Source organism: Sturnus vulgaris, chromosome 14 (genome assembly GCF_052056855.1).
Source record: "Sturnus vulgaris isolate bStuVul1 chromosome 14, bStuVul1.hap1, whole genome shotgun sequence".
NCBI classification, from domain to species: Eukaryota; Metazoa; Chordata; class Aves; order Passeriformes; family Sturnidae; genus Sturnus; species Sturnus vulgaris.
In genome coordinates this window covers 11,591,509-11,617,216 of record NC_142256.1, presented here as the reverse complement: position 1 = coordinate 11,617,216, position 25,708 = coordinate 11,591,509, and the positions used below count along the sequence as shown (strand labels likewise).

The 25,708-nt window shown below is 40.7% G+C and overlaps 2 protein-coding genes across 4 annotated transcripts in view; one reads left to right on the top strand and one right to left on the bottom strand.

Annotated features, from left to right (window-relative positions):
- Positions 1 to 116: 116 nt before the first annotated feature.
- Positions 117 to 15,449, bottom strand: ZC4H2 (zinc finger C4H2-type containing). Of its 3 annotated transcripts, XM_014887682.2 has the most exons (6): positions 15,317 to 15,449; positions 14,005 to 14,056; positions 8,059 to 8,230; positions 6,786 to 6,958; positions 5,489 to 5,651; positions 117 to 4,387 (listed from the first exon to the last, which is right to left on the bottom strand). In XM_014887682.2, exons 2-6 carry the CDS (start codon positions 14,016 to 14,018, stop codon positions 4,274 to 4,276), a joined length of 636 nt encoding a protein of 211 aa, XP_014743168.1. In that variant the 5' UTR covers positions 14,019 to 14,056; positions 15,317 to 15,449; the 3' UTR covers positions 117 to 4,273. The 3 variants fall into 3 exon arrangements, with proteins under 3 accessions (XP_014743168.1, XP_014743158.1, XP_088029260.1); XM_014887672.2 differs by lacking the exons at positions 14,005 to 14,056; positions 15,317 to 15,449 and adding an exon at positions 11,333 to 13,955; XM_088173134.1 differs by lacking the exons at positions 14,005 to 14,056; positions 15,317 to 15,449 and adding an exon at positions 9,800 to 10,580.
- The window catches only part of ZC3H12B (zinc finger CCCH-type containing 12B), a 30,324-nt gene continuing 19,869 nt past the window's right edge, over positions 15,254 to 25,708 (top strand). The window contains exon 1 of the mRNA XM_014887629.2: positions 15,254 to 15,374. The gene's annotated coding sequence lies outside the window, so the exon portion shown is untranslated. The remainder of the gene's footprint in view (positions 15,375 to 25,708) is intronic.

The window sequence follows — 25,708 nt, the reverse complement described above, 5'->3', positions numbered from 1 at the left end:
TAATAGAATTGTGGCTAAGTGTATCCTGTAAAATCAGAGACCTGAGCTTTACCACCTGGGCTTCTTAGTAGCAAAAGCAAATAACAAACATGAAAATACTCTGCAGGAGGAAAGCATGACATGAAACAAACATTTATTAAAAAGGACTGTACAGACAAATTAAACAGATCTCACACTGTTACTCCTATGAGGCACAGGAGTAAAATACTTAAAACACAGAAGCCAGTGAAAACACCAGATATTGCTAGAATACCTAAATACTAAAATGAAATTATGTGCTGGAGGAATTAGAAAACTGTAAAATAAATGAATAAAGCACTTTTTATTTATTTAAAGTGCTAGTGAAGTCTTAATTTCTTGAATTGTATGCTATTTAAAGTAACACATCAATGTCTATTCCTTCAAATTTAGGTTATGTAAGTTGAAGCCACTGTCAGGTTTAGTCAGGGTCCTGTTCAGAAAGCTAAGGTTGAACTCACAAACTGCAAGTATTTAAATTTGCCTTACATTTTCTCTATAGATAACGCTGTCATTGGCACTGAAGTTTGGACAACTGATCCACCCCAGCTTGGGTATGAACATTTCTATAGTAAAGCATTTAGATATAGTGCAGTGTTTGCATCCTTTTACTGATGAGCTTAAGGTCGATGGCAAGGTGAAAGGCTTGGAATTTTATTTGGAGTTTTTTCTGGTTGGTTGCAGAACAACAGGACTACCCTTTGAGGCAAGTGATGAACCAGGAAAAGACCCTGGAAACCATCTGTACCAAGAGAATCCAAGAGTTATTTTATTGTTACTTGGATACCCTTTTAAAAACAGAATGACAAAGACAGGGTTAAACCAGACTTCAGTAATATAAAAGTCTCCTAAGCTTTGAGGAGGGTCTCATTGTGTCTATTCAGACAATTTGACCCAAATATGAATAAATTTAAGTGAAGTGAAGAAGTATCCACAAAGACTTTAGATACAAAGGAAGAAGCCACTGTTGCTCCATGAAGCACAAATGCAGTAGACTTGTGTTAAGAACTGTACTTCAGACAGCTTCCTCTTCTGTCTGAACACCTAGAAATCAATATTTCATAATTATTCCTCCAGTCTCTTGAGAGAGTTGCCTGGGAGAAAAGAGCCTGGGGCTGTCACGAGAAGAGTTCTTCAATTAAACTTCCGTGATTATTCCGTGAGAGAGAAGAATACTCTTCCCTGTGAAAGACACTGCTTCCCTCCCTGCCCCCACCCCCCTGCTACCCTAATACATAATACATCTTTTATCTCCTTGAAATGCCTGGAATCATAGAATATCTCAAGTATGAAGGGACCCCTAAGGGTCATCAAGTCCAACTCCCTGCTCCTCACAGGACTGCCCAGCATTAAACTGGAGTGTCACCTGGGTGCTCCTCAAACCCTGACAGGCTTGGTGCCTCAGCCACTTCCCTGGGCCACTGGACCAGTGACCAACCATCCTCTCAGAGAAGAACCTTTTCCTGGTGTCCAATCTGAACTTCCCTCAATGCAACTTCATTCTATTTCCTCAAATCCTGCCGCTGGTGATCAGCACCTCCTCCTCTGCCTCCCCCTCAAGGGAGTTGTAGGCTGTGATGAGGACACCCCTCAGCCCTCTTTTCTCCACACTGAACAAGCCAAGTGTCTTCAGCTGCTCCTCAGAGGTCTTGTCCTTGAGACCTTTTGCAATCTTGGTCACACACCCCCTCTAGAACACTGTAATAGTCTGATGTCCTTGCATTGAGGCATCCCAAACTGCTCCCAGTGCTCAAGGCCTCACCAATGCAGTGCAGAGGGAGGCAATCAGCTGGCAGTGCTGTGCTTGGTGTACCCCAGGTTGTGGGTGGCCCTTTTGGCAGCCAGGGCACCCTGCTGATTTATCTCCAGTGACACTCACTCTGAGCAATAAATGCTATTCATATGGCAGAACTTCATAAAGGACGTGAACATTTGTAAATACTAATACAATTGATGAAAACACAGTATGTCATATTCACTTTTTTTTAAAAAAAACAAACCCTAATCTTGTAAAACTCAAGAACACATGAGACTAATTTAAAAAAAGTAAAAATACAAAAGTGTTGTACTAAATTAGTAAATGGTGCATCTTTAAGTATACTTCAGTTAAGGGATCTCCCAAGAAAGAAAGAACCTGGCAAAGTAACAGTGAAGTGAGAACAACTATGACTAACCCTACCTATTTTAGAACTGTGAGTTGAAGTCTCTACAAATCAATCCTTCTATTCACACTACTTAATTGCAGACCATTCGCCCACTCCATTGTCACTACTTCTTACATTTATGTACAACTACCATCAAAGTATGCTGCTCTCATGTATGCACTTTGAGAAATCCACATGCTGTCTTTTAACTCTGTGCATTTTCCCTTCAACTCCATAGGAATTGCTTTGAACAGGGCACACAGCATGTGACCAGTCTGATATTTAAAACAGTAGAATCCAGTATTTGTGCTACAGAACAGGCATAACATACTATTGCCATTTGGAGCATGGAGATTATTTTCCATTATTGCTATCTCAGGGACTAAATCCCTGTAATTCAGCCAGCAGAATCTGCTTTTCATGTAATTTCAGGGGCAGGTGGTCCACATTCTGTCTGCTGTTGACAGATGTTGATTTGACTATGTAACATTAAAATGGGGGAATATCTCCTGAACCTGGCTTAAGTTTTAGGACTATATTCAGTAAATGATTTGTGTTCTTTGTGGCAGATTTAGGAAATTAATGGCAACGTATGTCATTTGGCCAGAAAAATTGCATCATGTGGATTTATTACAGTTGCCAGCATTTGGCAAAGTTCTTGGAGCACAGATTTGGGGCTTCCCTGCTCTTCCTATCTAACAAGCCAAATTCCCAATATAACCACTCTAACATAATAGTAGAGAGAAACCCGGGCTAAAGAGAGAAGAATGTGAACAAGCAGTTTCTGCATCCCGGAGTTAGTGAAAATATTTAACACTTGAGAAAAATTTAGGAAACAAAGGTGGTCACAAAGCTGGGATGAGAGATGAGTAAATTCCAAGTGCCAGTTCTGTAAGTGGATCACTGCCATCCTCCCCATTGCAAATATTGTTGTTATATTACATGAAACAAAGGGAAGATATACAGGAGTGATCTATTCCAGATGCTTTAGTGAGGATTCTTTAGGCACACAGGAAACAAGAAAACAAACTGACCTGATGTAAAACTTATTTGAAAATGACCTATTGAAAGACAAAAAAGTAGAAAGTTTTGGTTGAGGGAGGACAATGACACCAAAGCTCATTGGTTCTGGTGAAATACATAATTTTTAGTTGAACTGTTCCTTATGCATGTTCCTGAACTTTCCTATGCTCCAGTGGAGGATATGTCTGCCAGATTTTGGCTGTAGAAACCAGGAACAGAATGGCTGATGTGCAGTCTGTGTACATAGAGAGCTGGGATATATCATGCATGTTTCCTAGAGAACCACAGTGTGTTGGTCAGCCACAGAGCCTAGGAGGACCACTATTACAGTTCACTTCAGCCTTGTTCTTAAGTCAATCAGTCTTTTGACTGCTGAAAACAATAACCTGTTAAGATGTTAAAGCATGAGAAATCACATCATTTTTAGAAATTCATATGCAGCCAGTACCTTTCCAAGTTTTAAGTCAAGTTTGAGGGAATGGTACAATCAACTTCAGTAAATCAAAACCCATGTGTGTCCTTAATGGATTGATTTTCTGTGTAACAATTCTCATTTCCCTGAACATTTCCTGTTTAAAAAGAGTTCCACTGGATACCCAAACCTACCCAGTCTTACAAGATTGGAAAACAAATTGTTCTTCTGAAACAAACAGACAATCTGCTATTTCAGAATTTCAAATAGTCTCCTGTCATCAGGAGAAAACAGAGTAACCTTTTAGTAACATCTGTTTTTTAAAAAGAGAACATAAAAGCATTTGTGGTAATCACATTTGGTCAATAGAAACAGCCTGGCATTTAGGATACTTGCACAAAGAATTCCAGTTTGTCTAGGAGTAGAATGATGTACAAAAGATGGAACAATTGAAATGTTAAACTGTAGCACCAGTAATATATACCTAATATACCTAAAACCAAATCCTAAAGACTGGAAGGAACTTAGAGCAGGAACATTGTGCTTACATTGCATTTAAATAGAAAACAATGAGACAGTCATACTTGAGTCTGCAATTCAGTAAAGTCTGGGCAAATTTGCCTTTCTACTGGAAGAGTACTGGGACAGGTCACACAGCTTGTCAGTCTTCTGGCTTTCATTCATCCTGTTTCCTCTTGGGCTTTTTGGGATTCCGAGATCGGCTCTTTGCTTTGCAGAGGGGACATATGGGCGCGTTCCGGTGGATTTGTTGGTGACACGACAAGCACGCCTGGAATGCAATTGCAGCCTCTTGTTACAAACATCAGAGTGGGGCTGGTACAGGGGTTATTGAGTATCACACTCCAAGTTACAGTACAGACAAAAACAAGGCTCCTTGCCTTCAAAGGCAAATTGCTGCTACATTCTCTACAATCTAGATATGTGGGTTGTAATTTCAGGCCAGCTGAAAAACAAGAGCATCTTTTTGAATTAAAACTACATTTCCGTAGATATGTGGTTCATACACGGATCAGTAACTTGAAATTCTATTTTGTGTTAAATGTTACAGTGATGTTTTAAAGGTGTTTACCTGCCTAATAGCTCACTGAGTCAGAGAAGTTACAGTGATGGCCAACTGCAATGTCACAGAATTGAAGGCAGGAGCAGGTGATTGGATGAATTCCACATATTTAACACAAGGTACAACTCTGCCCTTTTGCTCCAGATTAAGCCCTTTAATTTACTTTTGACTGAAGCCTATTACTTGCAGAAAGGCTTTTCAATTGCCTAACTACAGATAGTAAGTGTATTATTTAGGGTGTTCCTACATCAGTTTGCCTTCTTAGTGACTCTTTGGAACCTGGGTGGGATGAATACTCCTACTTAACTCTTCTCACTACATAAGGAGCTGAGTAAAACTATCACTTAAGTGCCTGTAGTTATGTTACATTAATCCACATGTTACTCTTGAAGATCCCAAGTGCAGAAGCAATCACCTTTCCTGGTAATTTATAGCATTGGTAACTTCCCTCATAAAATACGTGCATTGCTTTTAATGACTCCATATGGCATTAACTAAGAGCCACCACTTTTTCTTTTGCCAAGATTTTTTTCTCTTTCTTACATACCTTGCTCCCACATGAAACACAAGAGGAGTGGGAATTGCCTACATCTCTGCAGAGGGTTACTCTTAAGTCATAAAATATTCTTATCCTTAAACCTTGATGACTGGTGCTACTACTTTAGTCTACTGCTTGCTCTTGTTTCGAACCACTGCAAGGAAAATCGGAATCAGGACACATAATTTTTCCTTTTTGCAAACACTGATCACTTTTAAACATAATGCATTCCAGTGACAAAAGAGAAAACCCAGCACATTCCATCTCCTGACCTTCATTGGAGGTGGCTGCTGTCTGAAAGTTGCTGTCTGTCTGGTGTCTTGCTTCCTGGCCACTTGCAGCTGTTGGGCAGCTGCTGCAGCTGCAGCCAGAGACTCTGGGATGGGAGGCTCCTGTGGTTCTGTCTGCCATTCTGCTTTCTGCTTTTCAAAGTAGCTAGACAAAAGAATGACAAACAAAAAAATGTAACCACCTTCTGGAGTGTTTCCTTAGTCTGTAAAGGATATTTGGTGTTAAAATACAGTGGATCACATTTCTCTATGTTTCTCCACTAGAGTCAAACTGCCAAATTACCTACACTTTGACTAGTTCATAAATAGAATATGTGGTGTTTTCTTCTGCATTTCTACACTTCAGCCAGATTCCAGACTGGATTTAAATGTAATGAGATGAAAAATAGATAACACGTGTAGAAGAAAAACAGACAACAGCCTAAGATGCACCTCTGTCAAACGGTTTTTCTATTTTATTCTGTTAAAATTAATAACTTCTGTACACAACAGATTAATAAACAGATAAATACATTCTTTGTAGTGTCAAGGTGTTTAGAATGTAAAACAACATTTCTATAGAAATACAAAGGAAATCTTGAAAACTGTGTGTGCCTGTGAAAACTATGCTAATTGTGCTGGGCAATAAGAGAAATAAGAAAAATATAAGCTTATTAAAACATCTCTTGCATTTAAAACTGATCAATTTAACAAAGGATACTGTTCTTTGAATAGTAGCTAATTCTGTCACTCTCCCCTGCCTAGGTTACATGTTAAAATGAGACTGTGATTTACTATCCAAATCTATTCCACATCTCAGGGAAACTTGTTGACAGTCACAGGTATTTGGCTAAAAGCCACTGCCACGTGCAGGCAGCAAAAAGTAAAACTCTGACGAGCAGCAGCACAATGCAAGTGAAGAATACTTGGTTTGTATCCCTCTCGTGTATTGCCTCCTACTATTGCCTGCTAAACAAGTAATTTCTGGGGAAAAAGATAAAGATAGAAAAACCAACATATAGTTGCAACATAAAACCTAGAAGGCCAACCACCCTTGAATGTTTGTACATGGTATGTAGAGTTTGCAGATTGGAATAACCTAAATTCAACTTGGAACAAATTCAGACTGAATATTCTCAAATACACGTCCTCCACATCCCTTTTTTGTTAACTTTTGTTTTTCATGCTTACCTCTTGGGTTGTTTTTTTTTTCCACCTACCAACAAAATTAAAATGAGAAAGTGAGCAGTAGAACTGAAATAAAGCATAAAGCCAGATAATGTTTGCTTTGGAGACTTACTCAAGGGACAGTTTCTCTTCCTCTTCACATAGGTCTGGCAGCCTCTGCAAGCCCAGAGTCATTCTCAAGGCATCTACGTGCTCCTTCAGGGGCTTGTACTCCTCGTGGAGCCGGCGAGTAGATTCCAAAAGCTTGTTAAGATCGTTCTCAGACTGCTTGATGGTGTTCTCCATCTGAAACAGGAGGTGGGGCATGTTTTTAAAGAACTGTTCCTCTCTGAGCAACAGATTGTATCAGAAGGAAGAGATTTTTCTCACTCAGGTTGGAAGAGATTTGAGACAATGCAATAGTAAAGCAAAGACTTAAGGTATTGGGAGGATGAAAAATGAGCAAAGAAGAAGCAACAGAAAGTGACATATGAGATGCATTTTAATTTTAAAAAGGTGCATTCAACCTACAGGACCTTCTGAACAACAGGAAAAGCAGAGAGATAGGCTATGAATAAAGTCGGCAAGTTAGGAGCTATGGAAAACTCTCAAGAGACATTAAAAAAGAGCTTAAAGTAGCATAAACTAATCTTCTGTGTTTCTAAGATACCTGAGCACTGACTGGCAGAAGTTAACAAACAAGGAAAGGTTTCTGCTTCTCTTACTGCAGCAAGTGGGAAAAGCAGCAGAGAAAAAGACAATCTGACTGGAAAAAGAGAGGAGGATAAAACAGAGGCTGAGGTTATGCAGCTGGACAGGGGAGCAGACTTTTGAAGTCATAAATAAATGCAGTCTGCACATTCAGTACATAGCTTGGACTTTTTTACTTATTGGAGCATTAATCTAATTGATTAATCTTCCCTGTTAATAAATGTTTTTTTCTCTTATTTGCATTAATTCCCTTCAGGCTGGTGCTTCTTGGTGTTTGGTGATTCCACTCAGTGATGAAGATCAGGTTTTACCATGAACTTAACACTATGTATTTTCTCAGAATCTCTTAGTACCTCTCTTAGCTGCCAAAGTTTCTGTTTCTGGGTGCTAAATGAGAAAAGACTAACAGGAAGAACTGTTTTCTGTGTGACAGCTGGAGTGGTATCACTGTGGCTACTGGTAAACTCATAGCCACAATAGGCTTGGTTATCTATCCTCTTGGTGCAACAGCTTATTATGACAACATATCCTGCCCTACAAAGAGAAAAAATTATCCTGAGGTAAATTTACTTTGCATTCTCTGTAGGACCCTAGGACGTTGTTGTAAAGTTCACATTACTGAACTAGTGATGGCTCACTCATGCACAATTCCACAACCTGTGGAATGATTCATAGGCAGCTGTGTTGTTGCATACCACATTAATGTCAGCATGGATCAGCCTCAGCTCCTCCACATGGGCCATCTTCTCTTGCAGCAGCAGATCCATTTCCTGTTTATATTCTTTCAGGTGCCTCTCCTCTGACTCCAGGGCTTCAAACTCTGCTTTCAGTCTTGCCTTTATTTTTTCCATCTGCAAAGTCTTATTCCTGAAACCCAGTGATAATTAAAAAGAGAGAGAACAGTAAGTCACTGAAACATATTTTTGTGAGGTGTCAGTTTATAGATGAAAGAAGGTAACAGCAGCAATAGACAAGAATGAGACTAAATGTCTGAGAGAAGATGAGGTACAAGGAGGATACTGAATTCTAATGCCAGCTCTTTTGCTGAGCTTTTCAGTGGTAGGAGAATTCTTGTACTGAATTATGAAATTAATAGAATGTTGTCAGGTTTTAACAGAGGATGGCAGAAAGCAGGGTCAGTCACTTGGACAATTAATTATGGCTACGTATTCCAAGTGTCATAGCTAGTAATATGACCTGGGTTCCTCCCTCTCTCACTTCACGAGTTTATAAAGCTGCAAGAGATAAAAACAATATCATAAATAACTTCTACAATTTGTATTCAGAAGCGGGTGTCTGGGCAGAGATAATATGAACTAAGGAGATTTTAAACAGAACAATTAAAAAAATTCCTGAATCCTCTCTTTTATTTATGACATGTGCCTGCATCTCTCATCAGTAAATTCACTCTCATTCTCTTTCATCTCCTCCCAGTCAGAGCATTGAGTCTTTAGGTATTTACCTAATTTCATGACTGGGTTATTTCTGTGGAAGTATTTAATGCATATAAATAAGCATGTGCATATATGTTTGGATTGTGAACATTCAATGGATTTACTGAAAGCAGTACTCCCTTGACTACAAATTATATGTATTTATCTATAGATACAGATATGGATATAGATATCAGATTCCAGACTCAAAATCAGATTCCCATATCCCTTCAAAACCCAGCTAAGCTGCCTTTAACACATGATAGATACCAACTACACAAATGTGCAAGTTCTTTGATTTTTTTCTTGAAGACTTCTTTCCCCTCTGTCTGTAGAACACAAGGAATGCAGATTAAAATAAAGTCTGCTAAATCTATCAAAGGTGAATCTGTAAACATAAGGAAATCTCATGTTTGTTTTGAAGGAACTTCTTCATAGAATACAAGCTTCTTTTAAAAGATTTGAGAACTAATAAATAGGTTTATTTGATCAGATTTTGTTAAAGGTGACTCAAAATCGACATCAATGTTGCAAGTAGGACTGGCTTTTTGACACTGACTTTTTAAAATTTAAAATACATTCAAGCAACTTTTTTGATACTTCATTGTACACTAAAGCTAAACATCACCCTTGCTCTACCTTACGTCCCAAAATAACAGCAAAAATCTTTCAAGTGCAGTTTATATATCACCTTTGAATATGTGATCAGAAAACTGAATGCACTGTAAATTTCCAAATAGAGGATACCACTCTCACTGAAAAAAATAGTTTAAACTATGTGTTACAGTAATTGGACCACATACTGTAGTATGCCATACTTAGATCTGTTTTCTAAAGCAGAGCCTGTGTACCAGTTGAGTAGAAAATCATTGTTCTTACACTGTCACATCTCTTTCTACAAATAGTTTGGGGATAGACAGACAAATATTTTTGCTTGATCTTTGTTGATCTTTGTGGTATTGTGTGAAGAAGGCTGAGGCCCATACTCTGCTGCCTGATTTACCTGTTCCACAGATAAAGTGTGCTTCTTAGAGATGCTGTAACCACCAGAAGTCCCTGTGATCACCTGGGATTCCTCTCTTCTTTCTCTCTGGAAGCTCCTCTCTGGCTGTCATGTCCCAAAACATTTCTCATCACTCTGGGGTTTCCCAGTCAGCACGCCTTCCACCTCCCAGCTGCATTCAAAATCACTGTCCTCTCTAAACAGACAGCTCAGGCCTAATCCTGCAAATCAATGCCCTAAGCCAAGGAGTGGAAAAGCCCCACCTAAAGTTATGAACCGATGAGAGCACGTGCATATAAATAAGTGTGTGCATATATGTTTGAATTTTGAGCATTCAATGGATTTACTGAAAGCCCTACTCCCTTGACTACAAATTATATGTATTTATCTATAGATACAGATATGGATATAGATATCAGATTCCAGACTCAAAATCAGATTCCCATATCCCTTCAAAACCCAGCTAAGCTGCCTTTAATACATGATAGAGATCAACCACACAAATGTGCAAGTTCTTTGATTTTGTTCGTGAAGACTTCTTTCCCTGCCTGGCTTTTTATGAGCCCCCTCTTCCAAAGCATCCTGCAACTCATCCTATAAAGGATGTATAAATTCCCGGTGTTTTGCACTGCATGAACCAAATGAAAAGGCAGCTTGGGCCTTGTGGCAGGAGGGGATGGCAGAAGAAGCCCCGGTCGGGTGTGTCCCCATCCCCAGGTGACCGGGGGTGGCCAGGAGCAGCAGGTAGGGACAACTCCGCGGGTTCTTTTGGCCGAAGGGGAGGGCAGGGCAGAGAAGGCTCAGCCGCTCCCCTCTCATCACCCGCAAGGACCCAGCGCTCCCCGGAGCTTCCCTAACACCGCCCTCCGCGGGGGATGGAGGGAGGGATGGATGGATGGATGGATGGATGGATGGATGGATGGATGGATGGATGGATGGAACAGATGGCTGTCCTGCACCCCGGTGGGGCTCTGCCGGTCCTGTCCTGCCCGAGGGCACGTCCGCCCTCGGATTTGGGTGTCAGACTCTGCTTCCCTTGCCATGGGTGTCAGACTCTGCTTTCCTGCCATCCCCTCTTCCTTCTCAGCCCGATAAGGCTCCTGCCCGGGAGTCAGTGGACCAGAATAACAGATCCAAAGCCTCATGAATATGAAATACTAATTCGAAGAACTCAAAACCAAACAAACAAACCAACCCCTAGGACACCCGTGCCCGACACCACTCCCCCCGGCTGCGCTGGGGCTGCTCAGTCCTTCCCACCCGCGCACTCCGCCTTCTCGTGTTATCACTCAGGGCTGGTGCTCGGGAAATGCGCGACCATTACCGCCCTCCACTACGCATTCCAGCGGCGATCCCCAGCAGCAGATGCTCCCTCCCTGCTTAGAAAAATGTATTTTGAGGTCTCATCGTGAAGCCAGCGGTAGTTTTCTTTCCCTCAGTAGCACAATAGCTACTTTCAGATCGATGCAACTCCTCCGCTCCCCGGAGGAAAAAGCTGCTTCATGAAACCGATGGGGCACAAAGCGAACATACCTGATCTCCTTGATGCTCTCGAGTTTGCACATTATTTCTTGCTCATCTGCCATGCTTTTTACTCCCGATTTACACCTCCCGTGAAACGTGCAAAATGTCGGGGGGGTGGGGGGTGGGGGAACCGAAACCAAAGCAAAACAAAAAACCATACAATAGACACAATGTAGTCACCCCCTCCTCGCATATGGGCTCTGAGCCTGTGCGGCAGACTCTAGTGGGAGCTGTGGGACTTTGAGTCCAGGCTCCGATTGCTGCCCAGGCACAGAGGCTGCGAAACGACTACAACACCCACAAGGCAGAGCAAAGCTCGCCTGCCCTTCTTCCTGCAACTACATTTTAAATCAATTTGTCACACCTCATTATGCCAGAGGTTGTTAGGAGTGCAAAAAGAGCAGAAGGTTTCCTTCTGAGATCTGTGCAATGTTTAGCATTTCGTTAAAATAGGCACTAAAAGAATGTTGATGGTTTCGCAGCTTTGATTAAAATCTTTGACAAAAAGGCATGCTGTAGTCATTACTACTACAATGATGTTTTCTCCTGGATGCTCTGAGTTTTTAACTGAATGTTCTAATTGCTCACCAAATCCAATTTTTGCAATTTTCTGGAACAGATAATGAATAAGCAGCAGTTGTGAATAGATGTTTCGTGAATAGAAGATGTTTTGTGAATAGAAGGTGTTTTAGCTACTTTCTCCATTATTTAAGGACTTTCCCCTACATTGCTGCTTTCTTCAAATAAAGAAAAAGGTAGATGAAGGAAAACAGCGATAGCACCAGCACCCTCTTCATCATGCTACAGCTTTTTAAAATAAATTAGAGCACAAAAGGTCTTATCCTCATGTAATTTGAGTCAATTGCAAACTCTTGCTGCCTTAAAAACTGAAGATTGTAGGACTGAGCCCTCAGTGAGCTGTGTGCTCAAAGGCAGCAGGCTTCTTCAATGCATGATTTAAATAGACGAACTAATTGATTTGAGGGGGTAGAAGACAAGTTAGCTGCAGTCAGCCAGTGAATCTTGTTGCTAAGACAGTGAGGGAGTGAGAGCAGGCAGGGTGAGGACAAGAGGAAGAGAAGGAAAATGCCCTTGAACAGGAGTGATGAGAATCCCGGCCTACTTTTGCACTGTTTATGCTATTTTTTGATTCCTGATTTTACAGGCTTAGCTAAAAGGTTGAGAGCAGAAAATGAAAATGCAAGTTCAACTTGTTCCTTTACTCTGCTTTGAATGACACTAAGAAAACCACTTCACAAACTGTTATAAATCAGTTGGAAGTTCTTAGGAAGTAAACCCACCCACAAGCCTTAGCAGTTATTTTTCTCTCCATGTTTAAAAAAAGGAGAGAAAATATTACATTTCCACATTTCAAAGTACTTCAAAATGGTCAAAAATTTGACACTTGTAGTTCCAGCACATACAAATTAGTAAGCATTCAACTTGTGCTTCATGGCTTTGGTCAAGTGTTTTAATGTCTGTTTCAATTTTTCTTCTAGACAAAGTGGGTTTGACAGTTCTGTATATGATCTGAAATCACTGCATTGATATGTATTATTTATTCTGGTGCTATTCATAAACTTTGATATGTGAGATCCAAATAATAATCTGTTTTTCCCAGCCTGCAGACTGGATTTTTCAAAGGAAGCTAAGGGACTTAGGATTAAACTGACACTGAAAAACTATTTCAGCTGATCCTGAAAAATTCAACCTTGTCTTGCTGTTTGATCCTGTTTAAACCAAAAGCTAACAGGCAAATAGATTTCAAAACCAGTTGCAGTATGATGCAGAATGAAATCAAGGCTAAAATATTCCCCTACTTCATTGAGCACAGGACTTAATTTTTGTGCAAAAATCTCCAGCTGCTTCCATTTAACAGTCTAACATCAGTCCACAGACTTTAGCATTATGACAACAGTTCCAACTGGAAGATTTTTTTTTCTCCCTAGATAATCATCCCAGCTACAGCAATTAATTCTACAAGTCTGGATGTAGCAATGCAATGTAGGGCCCCTATAACTGAACTACTGAATATGAATGTTCTAACTGCATTTTTAAAAAGTGCAACATGTTTTACGAAATAAATAGCATTTAAAGAAATATTAGAGATTAAAGACTAGTGGAGAAGAGCTCCCAGTAAAACACACAACAGAACTGAACTTGGATTACCATACTGATGGATTAGGTACAAGTCACCACCATAAGCAGAATATGCAGCAATATTGTAAAACCTAAATATCAGAAAATGGATGAGTCAAGGTGGTGCATCCCAAGCCATGAAATTTGTTTTAAATTACTGAGTTCCTTACATGGAAACAGATTCTTTCTGTATCCCATTGGGTTTTGAGCTTTCAAAATATACTCTTCACATTTGCCAGGTTTTTTCCTACGAGTGGGTCACCCCAGTTGCACTGGCCATTTCATATGTTAAGGGAAAACTGGTAATTGTTTCAGAATGCTTCGGGAAGCTGAAGGTACAGCCACACTGAAACTGATGGGAAGCAACTACATGCTAGCCTTGAGATCTTCAAAGATCGAGTCCTTAAATATCAATGTTTTAAACAAAGCCGAAAGTATTTGCAAATTTTATTAATCCTTTGCTGGAACATCTTACCTAGCTAAAGGTTTTAGTGCCCACATATATTGATCTTGGCCCATCCTAAAGATATGCCTAAATATACCTGTATTTGGTCATGTCCTTTATTTCATCCTCCAACCCCGTGACCTGCAAAACTGGGAAAACACCATATTTTTATAAACCGTCTGGTACCTCCCTAAGCAAATAAATAAAATAAAATAAAAATTATATTAAAAAAAAATCTGCCCTCCCTAAGCCTCCTCCTCCTCTTTCAGCAATGGGATCAGATGTTCGATGGGGACAACACCAAGGGAAACTGTCTCCCTTTTCCCGTTCTCTTCCGGAGCCCGACCATACAGCCTCCCCCGATTCGCTACTCCCGGTGCCCCGGTCCCCATTCCCATTCCCCGTCCCCATTCCCCGATTCCTGTCCCCTGTTCCCATCCCCTGTTCCATGCTCCCCATTTGTGTTCCCCGTCCCTGTTCCCTGTTTCCTACCCCGGTCCCCGTTCCCCGCCCCCATTCCCCGTTCCCCATTCCCCATTCCCCATTCTTCGTTTCCCATCCCCGTTCCCGTCTCCGTTTCCCATCCTCATTCCCGGTTCCCGGTTCCCGGTTCCCCTGTCCTGGTCCTCACCCCCGTTCCCCATACCCCATTCCTCGTCCCCGTTCCCTGTTCCCGTCCCCGTCCTGGTCCCCCTTCCCCGTTCCCTGTTCCCCGTTCCTCGTCCCCATCCCCGTTCCCCATTCCCGATTCCCGATTCCCCGTCCCCGTTCCCCATCCCCATCCCCATCCCGGTTCCCTGTCCCCTTTCCCGTTCCTGTCCCCCGTCCTGGTCCCTGTCCCCATTCCCCGTTCTCGTTCCTGTCCCCCGTCCTGGTCCCCGTCCCCATTCCCCGTTCCCCGTTCCCCGTTCCCCGTTCCCCGTTCTCGTTCCTGTCCCCCGTCCTGGTCCTCATCCCCGTTCCCCATTCCGGGTTCCCTATTCCCGTTCCCCATTCCCGGTTCCCCGTCCCCGCCGGCAGCGCCCCCTGGCGTCGGGAGGGGGGAGGGAAGGCCGGCGCGCGCCGGCTGCGCGTGCGCTGGCGTTCGGGAGCGCGCGGGGCGCCGCGCGGAGCCGCGCGCCTGCGGCAGCGGGGGCGCGCGCGTTGCCGGGCGACGGCGGCCGGGCGGCGGCGCGGGCCCGGTGCGGCGCGGGCGGCGATGAGGCGGCGGCAGCGGCCCCCGCGCTCCCGTCGGCGCTGAACTCCGCGCCCGCACTTCCCCCATCCCTCCCCATCCCGTCCCGTCCTGGCTCTGCTCCTCCACGCCCCCTCATCTCCCCTTGCTCCGGCCAGCCCTTCCCCCTCCATGCGGCGGGAGCGGCCGGAGTGGGGCCCGTGCCGCGGCCGCGCCGAGCCCCGCCGTCCCTCACCTCTTCGCCGCCAGATCCCGCAGGGAGCCGCGGAGGGTGTCCGTAGCGACAGCAGCGGGTGAGGCCCCGGCCGGGGGCGGGGGTGCCGAGGGCGGCTCGGAGCGGGGGAGCGGCGGAGCCCGGCGGAGCGCTCCCCTCCCCCGGGGTCCGCGCGGCGGGGGCAGCGGGGCCGCGGGGCGCCCCCTGCCGCTCGACGGGCGCGCTCCGGGCCCGGCGGCAGCCGCGGCGCGGCCTTGGGCCGGCGTCCGACCGCGCTCCGCTACCGGCGACAGCGCGGGCGGCGCCGCTGGCCCGCGGCTGCTCCCGCCGCTGCCCGGGGCTGCTCCCCGGGGGTGTCCCTGCCGCCCTTCGCGCACCGGCAGCGGCGGCCGCCTGGCCTGGCGCGTCCCTCCCCGCTGCGGGGCCGCTGCCCTTGGTTGCCGCCGCCTGCCCCGCAGTAGCCGCACGCTGGGCGAGGGGACACGGGGCCTTCGGGGGACCCATTGCATCCTCGCCCAGCCGGCGGGAGCGGGCTCAGAGCCCGCGGGCGGTTGTGGCAGGGCAGGTGGAACGGCCTGGGCACGGGGGCACGGAGCCGGGAAATTCTCCTGGCGTCATTTAGTAATTTAAAGCTCCGAGGAGAGGTTGCAAAGGCTGCGTTAGCACGCTGTTTAAGAAGGTGTTTTGCTTCTGAACAAAAGAACAATGCAAGAAACTTGCATTAACGAAGAAAGGTGGTGAAATAAGGAAATTACTTTTGTAGAGGATACCTGATGATTGCAACTTGCATCCTTCCATTTTGCTTTATAATGCAACTGTGAATAAGGAACTGCTCACTCATGCAGTATGCTTGAGGTTTGAGATACTTTTTTCATCAGTTCATTTGAAAGTGGTCTTTTTTTCATAGCTGTCTGGTTTTCTAATTGTCATTAAATAATTTGGAAATTATATTTCACAGGAGGCGTTTAATTCACAAGCTAGCAAAACACTAAAATTGAAGCAAAAACTATATTGAATCTTCTTATAGATGTAAATCTAAATTATTTGGGTTTACTGAGATACGTCTGATATTGTTTTTTTTTTTGTTTTAGTCTTGCAATGTGTTGCAGTGATGAGCATGTGTTGCCATAAATGGGAAGTAAGAATAGGGGGCATATTAAAATGCTGGTCATTTATGAACTCTCATTATGCATATCAGTAGTTCTGAGTGCTTGGGAATATGCAGCATTCCGGGTCCATCTGATTTCTTATGCTTCATATGTTTGTTTATTGAAATGGAAGAGCCTGTCAAGTAGTCTTTTTTTGTGTAGGAGGGATCCTCTGTTGATAAGATAAATCTTTTGCTTGCCAGATGTTATAACTGAACTATGGTTTGTAGGACTGGAAGGTATATGTCACAAATTTGGCTAGTGCCACTGATGAAATTATTTTTACTTCTTAATGGAAAAATGGGTTAGTGGGAATTTCAAGGTCATCTTCAAATATAGAGCAATTTAGCTGCCTTTGGAATATGTCTTTTCTTCTTCACTGTCACATGTTTTCCATCTATCAGTCCTGTCACTGTTGATATTTTCTGGATCTGCTTGCCTTCTAAAATCATCTAATGTATAGCAAGTTTTAACAAGCAATCCATAAAGCTTCCTAAGTCAATTTCATTTGGATGCTCTCAATAAAAAGTATTTTAAAAAAAGAAAATCTAACTGCTAAATCTAAACCTAACCCTAACTCACTATTTGGAAAGAACGACAAGAAAAAGGGTTAAGATGGATGGATACCAATGACACTTTGTATGCTGGTGAACTAGTAAGAAAGTAAATTCTTACTGTCAACAGCTGTAAATTAGGTAAATTCTGGCTTTCTGTTCTTTGATCTTTCTGGAAGCCTTTTCCAATGCAAATTTTTCCATTGTAAACATCTGCTGGTTTTGACTTTGCTAGCCACTTTATAGTTTGCAACTGAAATGTTATTTTGTTGAACACTTATAATTCTACTATAAATATGTTAATAATAGAAGTAAAACAAATTAATTCTATCATCTCTTTGCACTTTTTTACTGTTTGAATCAAGAGCAGAAGCACTGAGGCTTTTGGGAATAAGGAAGGCAGCATATAAGTTCAGGTATGAAAGCAGGGCTTAGAAAGATGCAGAGAAGCAATTTACGAATTTGGAAGAAGTTCCCGGCTGTTGCCACATTGGAAATTAGTTTGATATATTGATTTGTCCATCTCATGATGTGAAAAAAATAATTTAAAAACCCAAATTGCTGTAATGCTGCACGTACCTGAGAATGCTGTCCTTGTTTGCATCCTGGAATCTGCTAGACAATAAAGGGCTTTGAAGAGCCATGTTTTCATGGCTTGACAACTATATACTTTTTAATATATCAACTTTTTTTTTTTTGTAATTTTATTATAAAAGACTGTTTTTTTATATATTGTAAATGAAAAGCTTGCTTGAGCAATAATACTGGTATTTTAAAAATGCATTACCATCTGTTAATGTGGGGTGTTTTTAGTTTCCTGTGAACTGTCCCTTTTTGTTGAAAATCTATATTTCTTATGATATATTCATGGTATCTCAGGTCATTCATCTGGAAATAAGAATACTATGATCACCTTTACGGATCCAGGCTGTCTGGTGCCATGATATGTAGTATTGCATTAGGTATATTTCAGAGTTAGGAAAGGTATTTGGAAGTGCAGAACTAAGCAGTATAACATCTCCTGAGATATAGTTTCATTCTTCTGAGGTGACCAATTTATTCATGAGACTGGCCATAATAAGAAAAACTCTTCATTAGCTGCCAATTTTGATTCAAATATATATGTTCTATATTTAAATAAGTACTTCAGCTAAGTATCTTTGACTTGTAAAGGTAGCTATTGTATTTCATTTTCTTTCATGGGTTATTTTTGCTTGCTAGAAAGCAGATTGATTCACCATGTCAAAATAAAACCTAGGCTTTACATCATTTGTTGTAGGGCTCTTCTAGAATTTCATTAGGAAATCATTCTACAGTAGAACTGCAGTGTTTTACAAATCTCACCATAGGCCAAGGTGCTTGTTTGTTACACAGTCAGAGTTTGAGCCCCTTTCTGCATTCATTCCATCTGGAGAGAGACCCTCAGCAAGATTAATATCTCTTCTCATTAGCTGACACAACTTCTATTTTAATTGAATGCTGTAAGAGGGGCAGAGTATCAACTTTAGGTTAAAGCCGAAGGTTTAGACTCTTATTTTGAGGATATCCACAAGAAATATTTACTCCTTTACTGAGCCCACAGAAACCACAGCCAAATCACATAAAGTCAAAGCTAAGTCTAACAATTTCAAGCTAAAACCACGTGCTATTGCCTCCTCTGACACAATGCTTTTTCTTTTTTTGTAAGATCAAATACTAGTTTCCATCTCTTTGCCAAGCCTCTCCCTTTTCTGATTTCTAGGTTATCCTGATTCAAAATACAAACAAAACCTCACCTCCTAAAACAAAATAATTAATCACATCAGAAACCCTTCCTCCCTCAGGTCTTGTCCATAGGTAGAGCTCCCTTCAGAAAGGGAATGACGAAGTTGCTGGAGCACAGGGATTTGCTGTTTTCATTTTCAAAAGCAGAGTGGTAGGCTTTTTCTCTTGCCTTCTTGATGATGACTTTCCAGCTTTTTCACCTTGGACATGAGCAGTGTTGCCATTATATGAATAAAAGAATCTTAGCATAAAAGAGTTAGTTTGCATTGGACTTCTTTCAGGAAATCACTTAGTCCAGCACCATGCTTAAGGCAGACTTAATTAGCCATGTACTGATTTTGGTTTTGCAAAAGCAAGGTAATTGGAGTGAAAATATAAAGTCGCAAGATGCCTTCAAGCTCCTCTTGCTGCTTTCTGTAAAGGTATTGTTTGATGCTTACTGAGTGAGGTGTCTTTCTCTGCTTCAGACTTTTTTTTAGTAGTTTCTAAAGTGATTGTTTCAGTTTTTCAGAAACCTTCTGTCCTAACAGTGAATCCATCTCCCCTCTTGTTGGATGGCATAGCATGTGAGAGTGTATTATATATACATATATACTGTCCCTCCAGTATATTGAGATCTTTAGAAACAGAATACCCTTTGTTTTTCAGGTTTCTCTGAGTTTACTTCTGCATGAGAATTTTGGTTAAAGGAACATTTGGTTTAGTCTGTCAGGATAGTATTCTAAATATTCAATTACAAATTGGTGTAAGCTAAGAGGATAAGATGCATCACATCCTTGATGTGTCTTTGACTTAGCTGCAATCACAACTTTTTTTTTTCCCCTTCACAGAGCATTAATGAGTCATTTATATCTGCAGAGTAGGTAGTACCAAATGGCCTCCTATCAGAAAGTGGATTAGGAGAACTGATGTATTCCTTTGGTCATAGATCCAAATAAATCATCTCAGTTTATAAGGAACTGCCCACAAATAAGCTTTAGGAGTTACATGTCTGCTCTTATTTTATGTAATGTCAACTGAAGTGTAAATGTTGCCTCAGTAGGGACAACAATTTATTTTGAGTAGCAGTAATGCTAGCTGTAGCTCTTATTTGAAAGGGAAAATTGGTGGGAAAAGGGTACTATATATAATAGTTAGAACATCTATTTATAAATGTGTATTTACTGTATAATTATTTCATTTTTTTCTGTCTTAGGGAATAATGATTAAATACCTAAAGCAATACCTAAGTTCCATTTTCTTCCCTTCAGGAGGCCTGTACTTGATACTTGTTCTTGTGCTCAGCACTACCCGTTCTTTAGGTTGGGTCAACTCCAAACAGGAATCATGCAACTTAAGAAAGAGCTAAAATGCTGCTTGCTCTGTTTATAATTCCAACCATGTCTGTCCTGTCCCTTTGAATTCACACTTAAGAGTATAACAAAATTAATGAAGTTTGAGGCAAGGTGCTTAAATTTTATACTACTTTTGCATTTCTCTTCAGTTCACACTTGATTTGTAGTTCACAGAATTATAGAATATACTGAGTTGGAAGGTATCTACAAGCATCATTAAAGTCCAGCTCCTGGTCCTTCACCCCAAGAATCCCACCATGTGCCTGAGAGCAGTGTCCAAAGGCTCCTTGAGCTCTGAGGCTTCATACCACGACCACCCTCAGGGGGAAAAACCTATTCCTAACATCCAACCTAAACTTGACTCCTTCACAAGAGATTTCAAGTTCTTTATGTGATGTGCTAGACACAGCTTGCTTTTATGTATAGTCCAAGACATATATCAGTGATCACTGAAAGTATTTGCTGAAGTAAATTTGAAATGCCTCAAACATTGAGGTGTTTCAGTAGTTTTTTAGAACAATTTTTCAGTTTAACAAAACTCCACAATATGCTAAGTGTGCAGTAAAAATGGATACTTTCCTACCAAGTTTTCTATTCTATGGTGGTGTTTCTGTCATGTGGTTTTAGTTAAATTATGTAGTCATGATCAAAACAAAATGACTTCTTGGCAAGTTTAGATTTGGTAAAAGCTGCAGATTTGGATCAGGGGATTAATTGCATATTTGCACAGCAAAGAAAACAGTGTTTTATTTAATGTTACAAATCTACTGTGACCCTAGTATTTCATATATTTTATTTTGGGTTTTCAGAAATAGCCATGATTTTTCCAACTTATAAATAATCAAAATGCTTGTTCTCATTTCCCTGGTGTCTGGTGGTAGGTTCATGTTTTTCTGTTCCTAGCATTTTCTAAAAGGTTTTCTCTAGGTTAATTTCTGAACCCTTTATAAAAGGTGCCACAAATGTTTAGTCATACTCTTGTCAATCTTTTAGGGCAAACACCTAGTGTTTGTGATGTACAACTCTACAGTTTGAGCAGAGTTAGAAAAAGAAAGTGAAGTTCTGAGCACCTTCTTTGAGGTTTCTTTCGAATGCAGCAAAGGATTCTGCTTTTCTCTTTAGCTTCTTACTTGTTATCGGGAGGTTGAGCATAGTAACATAGTAACTCACTACAATTTCTGCTAAGAGGAATGAGGAAGTTTTCATCAAGGTCAGCCAAAAAACCCCCAAAATATCTAAATTTGAAATGTGTGGCAACTCAGTTGCAAATATGGGATGTTCTTCTTAAGGTTGTTGGGTTGGATTTTTTTTAAGTCGTGATCACTAGAAATGCAATATTTAATCTAATTTTCCTGAAATAAAAAGACCAGTAAAAGGCAGAGTTGTGCTCATTACTTTTCACAGTCGGGAGTAAGGACTGGCTCTGGAATCTAATTCAGTTGAATGTCTTGTCATTGCTGAAGGATGCTGTTATTCTCTGATTCCTGTTTAATAATCCAGTCAAACACCAATAACTTGCATTCAGCAATGTTGCAAAAGAAAGTGAGAAACTTGGATCTTTAGAGTGGTACTTGCACAGTGACTTTATTGTATGACAATACTTATATATTTTTGTCTGTCATGATTATTTTTCCTTGCCTTTCTGTTGCAGGATGTTGTTCCCCTTTGCACAGGTGTAATTGGTTTTTTTGGTTTTTTTGAGGTGCACTGTAAACTTGATCTCTATTTAAGAAATAAACTGATTCCTCTCTCAAAAAATTGCTACCCAGTACCTTTTCCAGCTGCCATGATGAGCCCATCAGCTTCTTCATACTCTAGGGAGAGTCATGAATAAGTAGGTTCTAGTTAATTGTTTTGGTGAAGAGTCCATGGCATAATTTCATGAATCTAGTTTTTCATACCCACTCAATTATATTCTCATGATGTTTGAAAATGACTTGATCTGCTAACTCAGGGGCCTAATTTACATTGTTGGCAGTGCCCTGCATTTCCATAGCTCTCAAACACCATTCATAACTTTCTTAAACTGAGACAACTGTGCTGAAAGGATTTCAGGAGCAGTGGTCTAGAACTTGGTGGAGAAGGAGAACAACCAAACTTGTGTTTGCAGCATTTGGGAAGGAAGAGCTTTATTTCAGTTTTCTGAACTGATCTGTGAAATGTATCGAGTGATGCACTGACAGAATTAGAACATATACATATATGTATTTATGGGCATATCTAGCTATCTGTATTTATTTGTGTGGCATACAGTGGGTTTCTTCCATCACTGTTCAGTGTAGACAAGAACTACAATATAGATTGTAGATCAGAAAGGTAAAGCCTAGTGGTATTTCTAAAGTAATTTCCAGTTCTATTTATTCTGCTGCATGAATTCCTGAAATTCAGCCCTCTGCACAACTGAACTTTTCCTACTATTAAAAGTGTTCCATCAGCATTTGTCAAGGAAGAACATCCCCTTCAGGGTTGGGTGGTGGTAACAATTACATTTAGCTTAACTGGTGAGTCAACACTGAAAATCTTCCTTTGTCCTTTGCCTCTGAAATAGAAGAGTGCTAAGTCACATTCCTTATTGTTCTTCTCCAAAGATGGTTAAGGGAGGGAGAGAGACAGATGGAGAAATAGCAATGGCAAATTTGTTTTTCTTTTAAAATACTTTATCTGAATTGACTCAGAAAATAGGAAGCTTCTAAATAAAATTTATTACTAACCACAGCTAGCAGGCTATTTTCAATTGCTGTTTCAATATTAATTTTAAGGACAATGTGTTCACTGCTGGTGTAAACAGCTAGTAGTTTAGATTTAATATATATGAGTGTTTTATTTCAGAGAAGCCATAATAAGTAGAAAAAGTAAAATATTTTTCTTGACATTTACTGAGTTTCACTTGATAAGACTATACAATATTAGGCCTTTGATTTGTGTAAATTTAAGGTTTCTCTGTTCATCAAAATGACAGTGTTGAGACTTCCCAGGAATGTGTTGAGACTGACATTGCATAGTAAGATAAGGAAAAAAATCCATTAAACTGAATCAAAATGCTGTCATTTATATGGCTCTAATTATCAAGGGACTGAAAAGCCTGATCTGCCATTTTAACACCTCTGTTAAAAATGCAGCTTGACTTAGCACATATTCTGTGAATACTATACGTCTCTAAATGTATACATGAACTGCAGATCTGTGCTCAGATTTTACTTTAGACCCTATCTAATTTATTAGATTAAAAAATACAAGAATTGTTTGAACATATGTTCATTTTAAGCATCTTAAAATTATTCTTTTAAAATAAGATTCCTCATTCCTCAGCAAGCACAATATTTTAACCACTGTTAATGCCAAATATTTGCATCAAAAAGCAGCTGCTTTTAAAGCCTTATATAATTGTTTTCCTTCATTTAGATGTATTTTGGACTTTTTATGGGAGCCTATATCAGAATATATATGCTACACATCTTTACTGATTTGCTTATATGACTGTTTGCTAAGTATGGAAGCTCTTAGGACAGTCTTAATGAAACGATATAAAATAGTTTTAAACTGTGACTACAAATTTGGAATATTGTAGTGTTCTAAAAGCACCAAATTTTGGAGTCACTTCAATTTCCAAGTGGCCAACTTAAATAGGAAAATTTTCTAAAAAGCCTATTTTCTCCTATTTCCTTCAGTCATGCAACATTTGACACAGCAAATGAAAATTAAATATGCTAAGCTAATACATAATATACATTTGTTATGTATTGAAGATAATTCATTCTAAGGTTCAAAAAATAAATTGATGACAGTGATTAATTCCTGTTGAGCTGCAACATATTTGTTATTATGATACACATTATTATTATATGCATATGCAAACTGTAATGTATTCTTGTTACCTCTATTTAAAATAATCATAAGTATGAAAATCTAGTAGTTCAAGGTGTGCATACACACAGGCAAAATGCTACCAATCTCCAGCTCTTTGCCTTTTTATTAAGGACAAGAAATAATTGCCTATAATGTTGCCTTTTGCCCAACCTGGAAATGAAACTTGAAATCATTTTAGTACAGAGTTAATATAAAACGGGATCTTTATTTCAAGGACTTCAGGGCAATTATGGAAAGATTTCCACAAAAGCCCACACGCCCCCCCCAAGGGATGAGTACATTTTTATAGGTTTTAGGAAATTAGCAGAATTGATAAAAATCACCAATTAGGAGGACAAGTGATGATGCAATTCCCCCCCAGGTGAAGCCCCTTATCTGGAGCCCCCCCTTCAGCTGTGCTTTGTCCATGAGAATGGATCTGCAAGAGTTGTTCTGGGCCTTGGTTCCCAGGAAGAGCCAAGATAGCTCAGGGGTCTTGTACCCTCTGGGGCTTGGAGCTCTGGAATTTGTTTTGTGTTTCTGCTTAAGGAAAGGCCATGGAAAAGTACTGGAGAAAGTGGTCACTAATACAATAGACTACAGAGCTACAGATGTATGTGTGAAGAATTCAGAGAACATAGAAAAAAAGGCAAAACTTAAATGGTGTAATTCCCCCCTTTTATTTTAGAGACTAACAAGACTATCTTGTTTAGTCTCTACTCCATATTTCACCACACTACTGGTTTATACAACCAACTATCTTACTAATTGTTATACAGATGCCAACTATAACTACAGCTACTATGAATACTTTTTTATCTAGGCTCAGTTTGTTAACCATGATGTGAATGTATTGAAGATACTCAAGGTTCAATGAGCTCCTTTGAGAGCTACTTGGTGTAGAATGAGTTTGCTTTCAAATTTCAACCAAATCCTTAGCAATTCTTTCACTCTGGTCTGCATAAGAATAACAATCAGTGTTGATGATTTTGTGGTTAGTAGGAAATTAAGAGTCATTCTGTTTTGTAGCCTTAATATGATTAAATATTGTATTTGAAATCACAGCCCCATGGACACTGGCTTGATCTTTATCTGGGGGCAAAACTTACCAGGCCAAATTTTCATATCCAACACCCTCCTGACAAGTTGTTCTTAGGAAGAGTTTTTGGATACATTTTGGACTAGAGCTACATGCAAATTTTTAGGGCCAAATCTGAATCATGGTTACCAACTGTGCAGATAAGAGGCACAAAAGTACAATTTAAATCACATCATCTTGATTTGCATCAGTCTTTGTTTTCTGGTTGTTTCAGGAACAGAGATCTTCTTAACTCTGGAGCCCTAAATTCAGGGTTCTTTGCCAGGACCTCTGACTTCAGTGAGGGTAGTCAGGACTTGGAATGGCCCTTTCCACTTGGCTTATAAGGTTACTGTCTTTCCATTTAATATAGACTCAGTCTCCAGGCTGGAACAGATGGACAGGTGCCTCTGGATAACATGACAAATCTCTGGAGCTTTTGCAAAGGGGAACTTAAAAGCTGTTAAATACCTCAGCAAGTCAATTTTCTCCTCCTATGGATTTCTCCTTTAATATACACAATTTGATATGGCCTGCCATGCAGTATTTCCTAAGAATTCATGTTGTCTCTGCCCTGATTGCATGCAGATTCTCAGCAAAGCTATAGGCAAGACTTGAACCAATGTCATGGATATTTCTGATAAATTTTACTAGTCTGTGTTCTGAGGGTTCCATTCACACTTTCAGCT